Raw genomic sequence first — 12,253 nt, 5'->3', positions numbered from 1 at the left:
TATATCTTCTTCTTGGATCGATCCCTTGATCATTATGTAGTGTCCTCCTTTGTCTCTTGTAATAGTCTTTATTTTAAAGTCTATTTTGTCTGATACGAGAATTGCTACTCCAGCTTTCTTTTGGTTTCCATTTGCATGGAATATCTTTTTACAACCCCTCACTTTCAGTCTGTATGTGTCTCTAGCTCTGAAGTGGGTCTCTTGTAGACAGCATATATATGGGTCTTGTTTTTGTATCCATTCAGCCAATCTGTGTCTTTTGGTGGGAGCATTTAATCCATTTACATTTAAGGTAATTATCGATATGTATGTTCCTATTCCCATTTTCTTAATTGTTTTCAGTTTGTTATTGTAGGTCTTTTCCTTCTTTTGTGTTTCTTGCCTAGAGAAGATCCTTTAGCATTTGTTGTAAAGCTGGTTTGGTGGTGCTAAACTCTCTCAGCTTTTGCTTGTCTGTAAAGGTTTTAATTTCTCCATCAAATCTGAATGAGATCCTTGCTGGGTAGAGTAATCTTGGTTGCAGGTTTTTCTCCTTCATCACTTTAAATATGTCCTGCCAGTCCCTTCTGGATTGCAGAGTTTCTGCTGAAAAACCAGCTGTTAACCTTATGGGGATTCCCTTGTGTGTTATTTGTTGTTTTTCCCTTGCTGCTTTTAATATGTTTTCTTTGTATTTAATTTTTGACAGTTGGATTAATATGTGTCTTGGCGTGTTTCTCCTTGGATTTATCCTGTATGGGACTCTCTGTGCTTCCTGGACTTGATTAACTATTTCCTTTCCCATATTAGGGAAGTTTTCAACTATAATCTCTTCAAATATTTTCTCAGTCCCTTTCTTTTTCTCTTCTTCTTCTGGAACCCCTATAATTCGAATGTTGGTGCATTTAATGTTGTCCCAGAGGTCTCTGAGACTGTCCTCAGTTCTTTTCATTCTTTTTTCTTTATTCTGCTCTGCAGTAGTTATTTCCACTATTTTATCTTCCAGGTCACTTATCCGTTCTTCTGCCTCAGTTATTCTGCTATTGATCCCTTCTAGCATATTTTAAATTTCGTTTATTGTGTTGTTCATCGTTGTTTGTTTCATCTTTAGTTCTTCTAGGTTCTTGTTAAATGTTTCTTGCATTTTCTCTATTCTATTTCCAAGATTTTGGATCATCTTTACTGTCGTTATTCTGAATTCTTTTTCAGGTAGACTGCCTATTTCCTCTTCATTTGTTAGGTCTGGTGGGTTTTTATCTTGCTCCTTCATCTGCTGTGTGTTTTAATGTCTTTTCATTTTGCTTATCTTACTGTGTTTGGGGTCTCCTTTTTGCAGGCTGCAGGTTCGTAGTTTCCGTTGTTTTTGGTGTCTGTCCCCAGTGGCTAAAGTTGGTTCAGTGGGTTGTGTAGGCTTCCTGGTGGAGGGGACTAGTGCCTGTGTTCTGGTGGATGAAGCTGGATCTTGTCTTTCTGGTGGGCAGGTCCACATCTGGCAGTGTGTTTTGGGGTGTCTGTGGACTTATTATGATTTTAGGCAGACTCTCTGCTAATGGGTGGTGTTGTGTTCCTGTCTTGCTAGTTGTTTGGCATAGGGTGTCCAGCACTATATCTTGCTGGTCGTTGAGTGAAGCTGGGTGTTGGTGTTGAGATGGAGATCTCTGGGAGATTTTCGCCGTTTGATATTCCATGGAGCTGGGAGGTCTCTTGTGGACCAGTGTCCTGAAGTTGGCTCTCCCACCTCAGAGGCGGAGCACTGACTCCTGGCTGCAGCACCAAGAGCCTTTCATCCACACGGCCAGGTACGTGGGGAGTTTCTTGCCTTTTGGGAGGTCTGAGGTCTTCTGCCAGCGTTCAGTAGGTGTGATGTAGGAGTTGTTCCACGTGTAGATGTATTTCTGATGTATCTGTGGGGAGGAAGGTGATTTCCGCGTCTTACTCTTCCACCATCTTCCCCCTCTCCCTGCCATCTTCCCCCTCTCCCAAAATTATTTAAATGTTTAAAAATATATAGAGACTAAATGACCACTTTGCAAAACCCGAGTGCTCAGTTTCTCCCGTCTAACTGAAAACAGATTGATCTGAACACTCACGCAAGAGCAGGTACAGGGTTTCCTGGCTCCCTTTAGTGGTATGTCAGCCTGTGAATCACCACATCAAGAAGCTGTCCAGATAGCAGAAACTCTCCTATTAAATATTCGCTGGTAAGCAGGGGTGTTCACCACCATAGTGGACATTGTTGGAAGGCCCTTCCATTGTCACATCCCATACACTTCTTTGGATTCCAGGATTCTTGACTACTTTAGGTGCAGCCTTCTGGTTCCTGGCTCATCCCGTAACACCTTTGATGCATCAGAGAAAGGTGCGAATACATACGGGGACTGGGTAGCTAGCCAAAGCCCATTTCAGATTCAGAAGATCTGTTTTATCTTGTTTAGTTTTCGCTATTTATTAAACTTTGCCACATCACATAGGGACCATTGCTAAAATGCCTAAAACATTAGCTTTCAGTAATGAGTAATGAGGAGCGGTGTAGGAATATATTTAACAAAATGTTTGCGTCGGCTTTAGCACGATAGTAAAGAAGGTCAAGTGTGGAAGACATAATTGGCGTGTCTACATTGTAAAAGAGTCGCATTTGGCTTCTGGTTATTAGTGTAAGCATATTTTAAAATGAGAAACTCCATATCACTTGGTCCCATTTCAGCAGTGCCTTTAAGATGGATTTGAATTACTTTTGCCCCAAACATGAAGCATATATTACTAGAATAGAAAAGGTACATTTATAAATTTGAAAAACTACAAAATTTTCTTTTGTGCAATCCCTAAATTAAAAAGTAATTTAAATCAGTGGTTCCCACCTCAGATTATATTGACAACTGGTCAACAACCTAAATTTCCTACAATAGATCCCAAGAGAAGACAAGACAGAACTCATAAACAGGTGTTTATCTCTCTAGCCAGAGACATTCATTGTCACTCAAGCGAATGGCTCTCAGGCTTTGCTGTGGCTAAGAATCACCTTGGAAAGTGTGTAGAAAGTACAGATTCCTGGATTAGACCTTACCCTTGGAGATTTTGATCCTATCTGTGTGGGGTATAGGAGTTGGAGTTTTTCACAAGCCCCCCAGCTGATACTGATGTTTCAGGAGCACACTGTTTAGAGAAGCACGCCTACGACAGGTCAGGTCTGTAGCTAGACTTTGGGAAGTCTGAACCTCCTGAAACTTCCATGCAAAATTATGTACACCTATGCCCATTTACTAAAGATTTCCTAACCAAACTGTTAAAAGGGTCCATGACTCCCCCTACCCGTCCCCCACCCCCCCACACACACACGGAGAGAAAATTAAAAATCACTGCTTTTTATCTAACCCTTTCTTTGACAGATAAGACATTTGAGCTTCAGAGAGGTTACATAAGTTTTCAGAGGCCACACAACTTGTTATTGTTAGAACCATGATTAGACCCTACCCAGGTCTGCTTTTAAAAGCTACCATGATTAAATATACTAAGCACAGTAACTAAAGAGCTGATATGGGCAAGTTTTTCTTTATAGAAGTTAGTCAATACAGAAGGAATGATGGAATTAGAAAGTCACCCGTTTTGTGACTCCTAATTAAAACAGTTGATTTAAGAGCAGTCATCAGTGGATATCACCAGATAGGTGGAGGTCGGGGATTTTACCATGGAGGGATCAGGCTGTAGCTATCTGAGCTCACTGGCCAAGCTTAGCTTCACTAAAAGTGGGACAAGCATTATATGCCTCCTGATGTGATGAAAATATGAAATCTACAGCATCACCTCTGAAAAGTCCTTGTTTTGCAGATTGAATCTGAATTCATTCAAGCCTTTAAGCTAACTTCCTTTTATAAGAAATGTGGAGGCTAAAAATATGAGTTAAGTGATACCTTAAAGAAGCAAATAAATCCAGAATGTGGGTCATTTTACTGGACAACAATTCAAGATAGCATTAAGGGAAAAAGAGGGGAGCGGAAATGGTGTTAGATGTGGCCTTTGTTTGGATCATGATTAGAACAAACCAACTATAAATAGACATATTTAAGACGATCAGGAAAATGTAAGTAAGGACTAGACACTAGATGATACCATGGAATTATTTATCAGACGGGATAATGGCATTATGGTTATATAAGAAAAGTCCAGTGTGTTTAGAAATACATTCCGAGATGAGTAGGGGTGAAATTACATGCTATCTAGAATTTTAAGAATAAATTCATCAGAAAATAAAGAAAAGTGATAGGTGATGCAAGTGTGGCAACACTGAGGTAACCTTTGAGCCTTGGTGATGGCTGTACGGAGTTTATTGAATTATTGTCTTTATTTGTGTGTGCCTGAAAATCTTCACAGTAAAAACAAGTGACCTTATAGTTCATACAACCTGGAGAGTTGAGGAGCGAAGGTTTTAACACAGGTCTGTCTGACCCCACAGTCTGCGTTAGGGGGCTGGCAGACTACAGGCCTGGGCCTATTTTACAAGTGAAGCCTTATTGGAACACAAGCCATGCCTTTTGGTGTACATGTTGTCTAAGGCTGCTGCTGCACTAGAGTTGGGTATTTGCTAGAGACCTTATGGCCAAGAAAGTCTGGATATTTACTCTCTGGCCCTTTGCAGCAAAAGTTTGCCAACACTGGTCCTTTTCACCATACCACAGTTTCAGGGCAGTTCCCTCCCAACCCCAACTAAAGCATGTTTAGTGTTCACTAGTATATTTTCATTATTAAGGCTGTAGAAGACACGTCTGTTCACGGAAATTGACTGGGGACACTTCAGCAGTTTTCAATTAGTGAGACCTTAATATAGTCTGAAATAAGTGCTTCACTGTTTTCGTTACAATGTCCTGGGAAATGCTGTGATGAGATTCCATGACTAAGGGCAGAAGAGATGTCATTGGCCACTGATAGAAACTGCAGGTAAAACAGAGGTGTCTTCTTTATAGCTTGCTCTACCAGGACACATGAATACAAAGTATACTCTATACCTGTCCCCACAATGTATTTATTTGGTGCCAGCGTGGTGTAGGGGCTGAAAGTCCAGCCAACAATTGACTGGTTAGAAGAGGTTCGTGAAGGCTGGGCTCTGTTAGGGCATCTTTGAAGGGTCATCTTTGTAAGCTCCTAACAGGCCAGGGTCCCTCCAAAGTGAGTCTGGTGTGTTGCAGTTCATCCTGCTGAACCTGGGCTGGACACCTTGAGGCAGCCCTTAATTAGTCATTCCTTAATTATAACACCTGCATACTTTCCTCCCCTTGCCCATTTCTGGGATATTTATCACACATACACCCCGCCCCCCAAAATTAGGTAATTTTGTGTGTTATTCAAGAAGACTTACTTTTATGCCGCTCTCCTCAAAGAGATCAGGGTTCTTTCTGGTACCTGGACACTGCATTATGCTTAATTGGCAGTCAGCGATTTTTTGAAATGTATTCAAATGACTTAAACCTTTTGGCATATGTATAGTTTTCAGAATCGTTAAGTTAGAAAATATTTTACCCTCTATTTGTGTGGAATGTGATCGTTAAATAGAGATTATTTCGCAAAAATATTTGGATGCTTTCTTTGATTTGCATTTTGAAAAAAAACAATCGGAATCAATGACACATAATAGTAGTAGCATACACAAAGAAAACTACTTAAAACAGGAATGTGTTAGAACACTAAAGAGATGTAGGGATTTGAGGTAGCTTAATAACTATTATAGATAGGTAGTGGTGCCTGGTTTCTGTGCCTTTACAGAGCAGCTATATTTTGCATTGATTCATTCATTGACTCATTTCATTCAACAGTATTTATTAAGCAATTGCAGTGTGCCAAGTACGCATGTAGGCATGGAAGGCAGTTAGTTGAGTAAGACAGATGGTTCCTGTCTTTACAAGAACTTACATTCTGTCAGAGCCTTCAGACTTCCAACAGTTCTCCCATTTAATTTTATAAGGTGAATTTCTTCAGGTGTTATACTTGGAGTGTTAAACAAATCAGAAACACAAAGGTCCTAGATTCTGAATCACATTGATTTTTTTGTAGTAGGTGTATTATACATTTCTTCATGGCTAATAGACCAGTCAAATCTCTGACTTTCTTTTCAGATTTATTTTTAGTTTGATTTTGTCTCTGCTGCTTTGAATGAACTTTTAGGAAATCAAAACATGTTGTTGCAAGTGTTGAAATGATCAGGGTGTCACCTGATGTCTCTGGTTTGTTTTAGGTTCAGGAAGATTTGACTGAGGAGAAAAAAAGGGAATTGGAGCATAATGCTGAAGAGACCTATGGTGAAAATGATGAAAATGTACGCGTAGATCTACCTATTTCTATTGCGCTTGTGTGCCTGTGCGCGCAAGTATGGGAGATACGTATGTATAGTTGGAAAGATACCAGTGGGTACATCTAAGGTGCCGTAGAGTTTAACAGGCCAACCTAGAACTAAGAAAATCTGTGACAACCTGAAGATTAGAAAAGACTGTAGCACTCTCGCCTGTTGGAACATTTTTCTTGTTTTCTTTCTCCAAAAATGAGTAACTTCATACTGGTTTTTTGGGGTGTTTTTTTTAGAGGGAATTATTTATACCACTAACTCTGTGCCCTCTCTCTTAGTTTTCCTTTTTTTTCTTTTTAACTTCAAGGCCGATGAGAAAAACAATGATGGAGAAGAGCAAGAAGTTCGAGATGACAACCACCCCAAAGGCCGAGAGGAGCACTACGAGGAAGAAGAGGAGGAGGAGGAGGACGGAGCCGCTGCTGCTGAGAAATCTCGGCAAAGAGCTGAAATGTAGCCGTGTCCGATTTCACAGACAGAGCTCAGCCGACGGATTCTTTTCAAGCTGCTCAAAAATAAATCTGCCTACTGAACTCTAGGATATTTAACTATAAAAATTAAGAATTTAGACTTCTTTTTTAACTTTTGTATTAGAAATGCTCATACATTTATATGAATATATTTTGTTAACCTAGGTTAGAGCTTCTTTTTATATTCAAGCAAAACATGAACGAGAAGAAAAACAATAAAGCAGACCTTAGGCTCTGAATCTCATTTTTCATAGATTATGTGATGTTGAAGAAGACATTGCTTTTGTATATGTTTCAACTTGTTCCTTCTCTGTCTTCTATGTTCCAAGCATTCTGTTGTTTGCCTTTGATGAAATGCAGGATAAAGAATACTGAAAAATGCTGTACAGACATTAAGGAGAATGGCCAGTTTACTAATTGCTGCCTTTCCGAGGTTCTTATGCATAGTTCTGATAGAATTTTCACCAGTCTGTGTATCTCTAGCATAAGATTCATGGACAGAGTGACATACAGTTAGAAAGACGTTTTTGCTATAAAGACATTTTTTTCAGGCTTTTCAGATCAGTTAGAAAAAATGTTTGGCTTAAAATCACAGCTATTCCTCTTGAGAGGAATTAAATTTAAATGTGAGATAGAACTAAAACTCACTTGACAGTATTCTAGACTTAGATATTTCAGGATTCAAACAAGGTATGACACATCAGCGTATTAACCTTTTTGAAGGACTGATGCCTTGTTTAATAACTAATTTAGTGTGTATGGGTGGCATTTTCCACGTGAGCACCCCTTTTTTTTCTGTAGTCACCCAGTGATAGCTTTGTTTTAGTATCTAATTCTCCACAGTAATATATATTTCCCCTGTGAGCTCTGTGCCTCTGTATGTAATCACTGATGACAAGCATGAATATGAAGACATATCAAATTGTACAACTGAATAGGGTATTTTTCAAAAACGATATGGTAAAGTACACATGGTGGTATGGTTGACCCTCATGACTTTTCTCTGTGCTGGGAATGGGTCTACTTTATGCCCATGGATAGACTTTTAATGATTATGAATTATACAAGTCCCTTAAAATAAAAATATTAAAAATCAAAAATTTCCCATGGGATAGAGACATATTGCAGTCTCCAGTATAAAGATTTTTAACTAAATAGAATTAGGTTATATCATTCTTCTGTGTGTGGTTTTATAATAGTACTTTCAAATCAATAAAAACAGATTTCAATTTCTACCATTATCGTATGAATGTAATTTTATTTTTTAATAACCACACTCATGTATGGTTTTGATTAGCCCAGTTGAGTGATTATGTATGTATGCATAGGAATGTTTTGTTCAAATGTATTTTGGGTTTTCGGTAATCATGAATCAAATCTTACCTTTATGTATAAAAACCCTTTATGTAATGTAAAATGTATAATATTGTACATAATATTCAGAATACAATTATTTTGGTAAATTAGTTTGTATTTTTAATGTCCCAATTGCAGTATTTAATTATTTGAAACTTGGTAATAGTCAATAAAGCTATAAAAAGCAAGTGATAAATCTTTGAAAGTATGTGATTTTTTATTAGTTTCTGATCCTGTAACATTATTCAGTTCTTTTTCATAAAAGGAAAAAATTTTAAGGGGAACCAATGTATATTAATGAATTATAAAATGCCTTTCCCAGTCTTTCTCGACTTGGATTGGCACGAGTTCCGCCCCCCCCCACTTTTCTAAAGGAAGAGCTAAGAATTTTTATTTTATTTGAGCTAGTTCTGGAGGAAGAATAATGAGAAATGTAAGAGAGTGTCATGTGCAAACACACAAACAAAAAAACTACTGAATCCTCCCTGGGAAAGCAAACGGAACAATCGCAAACCATTCTACTCTGTATGGCGCCAAGTTATAGGGCTGTTTAACCTAATGTGTGGAAGAGAATCACCCAGAACTGATCTACTTTAATGAGATGAGCAGCAATAAAATGTCACTTGTATTTACCTTGCCAATTAATCTGTGACTTTTGGTGCAACCCATATGTCAAAGGATTTGGTACCAGTGACATAATCAGAAGGGGAAAAAAAGTACTTTTTTTAAGGCCAAGTACAGTGGAGTACAAAAATGCTGCATTAGTACAGATGTAATGACTGGATATTTATGAGTGACTGAGTAAGATCTAGGAGTAAGAGTATAATCTGAGCCACGTGGAGGTCACAGTGACTCACTGTTATAAAGGAAAATGATGGACACTTACTGAATGCCTTCATAGTGTGAGAAATGTGAAAAAAGGACCCACTTTATCCCCTCAGTGCTCCTTTAAGTTTGATGGAATTCCTTCCTTATCTTACAACCAAAGAATTTTGATTTCTTGAAGCTTTGAGTTGTTTTGTTTTTAATTCTCATTACCTTGTGGTACATTGTCGTGTGGCATGTTGCACAGCATTTAAAAAAAAAAAAGGTCAATTTCTACTCTTGAATTATCTTCTTTTGGCTTCCCTTCTACTATCTATTCTTAGTTTTCTTCTAACCATCCTGGCTACTCTTTCCCAACTTTTTTTTTTTTTTTTTTCAGGTATCTCTTCTTCTGCCTGCCCCTAAAATATCTGTTTTTCAGCTTTTGTCCTGGAGCCTTTTCTCTATCTAGCCTACTTCTCTGTCATGTCTTGGACACATCTCCCAATCCATCTCCTCAACCTAAGCTTTCTATGACCCGTCCTACCTTAAATTTATAATTTTCAAAGTTGAATTTGCCTTCTTTCCTTCCTAAAACTTACTTCTCTTTCTAGGTTCTGAATCTCAATTCACTTAAGTTTCCCAAAACAGAAGCAAAGTTTGTCCTTGATTCTGTCTTCTCTCCCTATTGATGCTATCAAAATATCTTTACATTTGCCCATTTTTTTCATCCCTACTGTCCTGGCTCAGGTCCTTGTTATCTGTTACCTGGACTATTGTAATAGTCCCCTAACTTGTCTCATTTACCCTCTCCTATCCCTAAAATCTGTGCTAGTGTGATATTTCTAAAGATAACACTAACACTACCCCCCATTATAAAATTATTTAATAAATCCCTATTGCACATAGGAAAAGTTCCAAACTCCTTAATATGACTACATAGTTCTTCATAACCCATCTTACTTCTTCAGCCTTATAATTTGTACTCTAATTCTGAATCATAATAAATATGACTCATCTTTGTCAAGCACCATTGTCTTAGTAACCGGCCTTGACTCCTGTCTTTGGGTGGGAAGTTGATTTTGACCAGAGCCAATAATATTACCCCATATCCTGGGACAAAGTGCTTGATCCAAGATGGGCAGGTGACCCAAGACACACCAATTCAATTCCTTCCCAGGGATTTTGGTTGGAGGGCAATTCTCCGTGGTGTTTCTACACATACTGTGACAGCTTTTATCCTGGACTATCTTTTCAAGGATATTTGCCTATCAAACAGCCAGACATTAGAGATACTAACTCCCTGTGGGTCAGAGGACATTTTTGTTCCCTGGCTAGAATAATAAAGATAATGTCTCCCTGCAGGGTGAAATCTGAGCAGGTTTGCTAGCAGTCCCTCTCTAAGATCGAAAGTTTCTTAAGATCAGAGATCCTTAGGGGTGACACAAGCCCACTGTGGGTGCAACATCTACCTGGGATGCTCCACATCGTCCCCATGATGCTAGGGGACCAAGGGGGAACTGATGTGAACAGTAAGCTCACACGTTGCCCCGCTGTGCCATGAGAATTACATGTCTTTGAGCCAGCAGTCTAGAGTCTTCTGCCAGCATCCATGTAACTATGACAGGCTAACTTGTTAGCTTGTAAGGTAAACCTCAGACCCTGCACAATTACTGACATCTTTGCAGCCTGGAGCAAATGGAAAATAGCACCTCTCCTTCCTTTTCGATAGCCAAGCTACCGTTTGTAAATTCACATCACTTGGTATCTATTTTCTCAGTTGTGTGGAGAAAATAATCTACAGAAGTAGAGAATAAACCTCACCTGCAAAGACAAGCAAAAGGCAGGGGCAGAGATGAAGAGAACTGTGTCATTTTTTTAGTCTTCATGTCTTGCTATCCCTGATGCCAGCCAAGTAGACCCACAGGTTGATTAATGAGCCAGTAAATTCTGCTTTTTCAGTTGAGCCAGTTGGAAATGCATTTCTGCCACTCACCACCTGAAGATTCCTGACTAATACTTGACTAACGTTCAGTTCCTTTAAATCACCATGCTCTCCTCTATTATGATAAATTTGCTACCCCCAAACACTGTTCAATCACTATTCACTCTCCTCTCCTTTCCCTGGCTCATTGCTTTAGGTCTCACCTTAATACCAATTCTGGGAAGTGTCTACTTCTCACCCCCATCCCTGTCTAGGCTGAATATCTTTTCTATGTCCCCTTATAGCATCCTGTGTTTCATATCGCAGTACCTCCCACAGTACATAGAAATAGTCTATCAATGTGTCTATACTCTCCTTGACATACACGTTCTGTGAGGGTGGAGAACTTACTTCTCTTGTTCATTGTTGATATCCCAAGCACTTCAATAAATATTAACTAAATGAAATCTTATAATCCTCATCTATGAAATGAGAGTATTATTTAAAGATCATACAACACGTAAGTCACAGAGCTAGGATTTCTTCCCGGGCGAATCTGATTCCAATGTTAATTCTAAATATAGCCAGGGTTGTATGGATCATTACCCACTGTCACATTCTGAGTTTTATATATTAAGAAGATGTGTTTTAAATTTGGCAAAAACAAATGTTACAGAAGTAAGAAAAATACAAACAAAATAAACAACAAACAAAAACGAGTGAACTCTCAGCCATAGGGTCTTGAGGAAGAACCCTATTCCAAGAAATTGGAATTATTTGCCCTGAGAAAGATATGGTCAAAGGAAAACATAACACTGTATGTCTATCTTCTATGAAGCATCAAGTATAGCATGAAGGATAAAGAATTTCTTGAGAAACAAGTGAATGGAGTTGTGAAACCTAGAGAGGTTTTCAAATCAGAATATATTAAGTAATTACGATTTACAAGAGCCATGCCTAAGCCAATGAACAGATGGAATATCCTCTTAGAATTTCCTTGGGTCTTGTCACTATTACGGCAGGGCCAGTTGGTACTATGGAGTAGGCTCTGTCCATCCATTGCTTGTCGTTTTGTCTTCACACCATTTCCTCTTCTGTTCTTCATCTGTAGAAAGGCTTAACCCTGTAACCACTGGAGTGGGTCCCAAACCAATCATTGTACCTCATCTTCTGGGATTTCTATACTGAGGTTAGATAAGAGAAATGATCTCTTGGCTGCTCTAGTGATGAGAGGAATCATATATTTGGAGCTTCCAGGAGTCACACTCCTTATGACATGGAGAAAACTCAGTTGCAGCAGAAAAACTGAAGCTAACAGAGAAAGAGGAACAGGATTGGGGTGTAGGGGGGAGCGCAGGAAAGGTGGGAAAGGGAGACAGAATCATAAAG

The 12,253-nt window shown here is 38.8% G+C and overlaps 1 protein-coding gene across 4 annotated transcripts in view; it reads left to right on the top strand.

Moving 5' to 3' along the window:
- The window catches only part of GOLIM4 (golgi integral membrane protein 4), an 80,635-nt gene extending 72,309 nt beyond the window's left edge, over positions 1-8,326 (top strand). For all 4 annotated transcript variants that reach the window (XM_082655479.1, XM_082655478.1, XM_082655477.1 and 1 more), the window contains 2 exons: positions 6,203-6,283; positions 6,618-8,326. In XM_082655479.1, coding sequence (XP_082511605.1) covers positions 6,203-6,283; positions 6,618-6,767 — 231 coding nt within the window. In that variant the 3' untranslated portion in view covers positions 6,768-8,326. The remainder of the gene's footprint in view (positions 1-6,202; positions 6,284-6,617) is intronic.
- The last annotated feature ends 3,927 nt before the right edge of the window (positions 8,327-12,253 follow it).

Source organism: Grampus griseus, assembly GCF_964374135.1.
Source record: "Grampus griseus genome assembly, chromosome: 5".
NCBI classification, from domain to species: Eukaryota; Metazoa; Chordata; class Mammalia; order Artiodactyla; family Delphinidae; genus Grampus; species Grampus griseus.
Note: the sequence above shows the minus strand (reverse complement) of the source record. Positions and strands in the feature narration are given on the sequence as shown.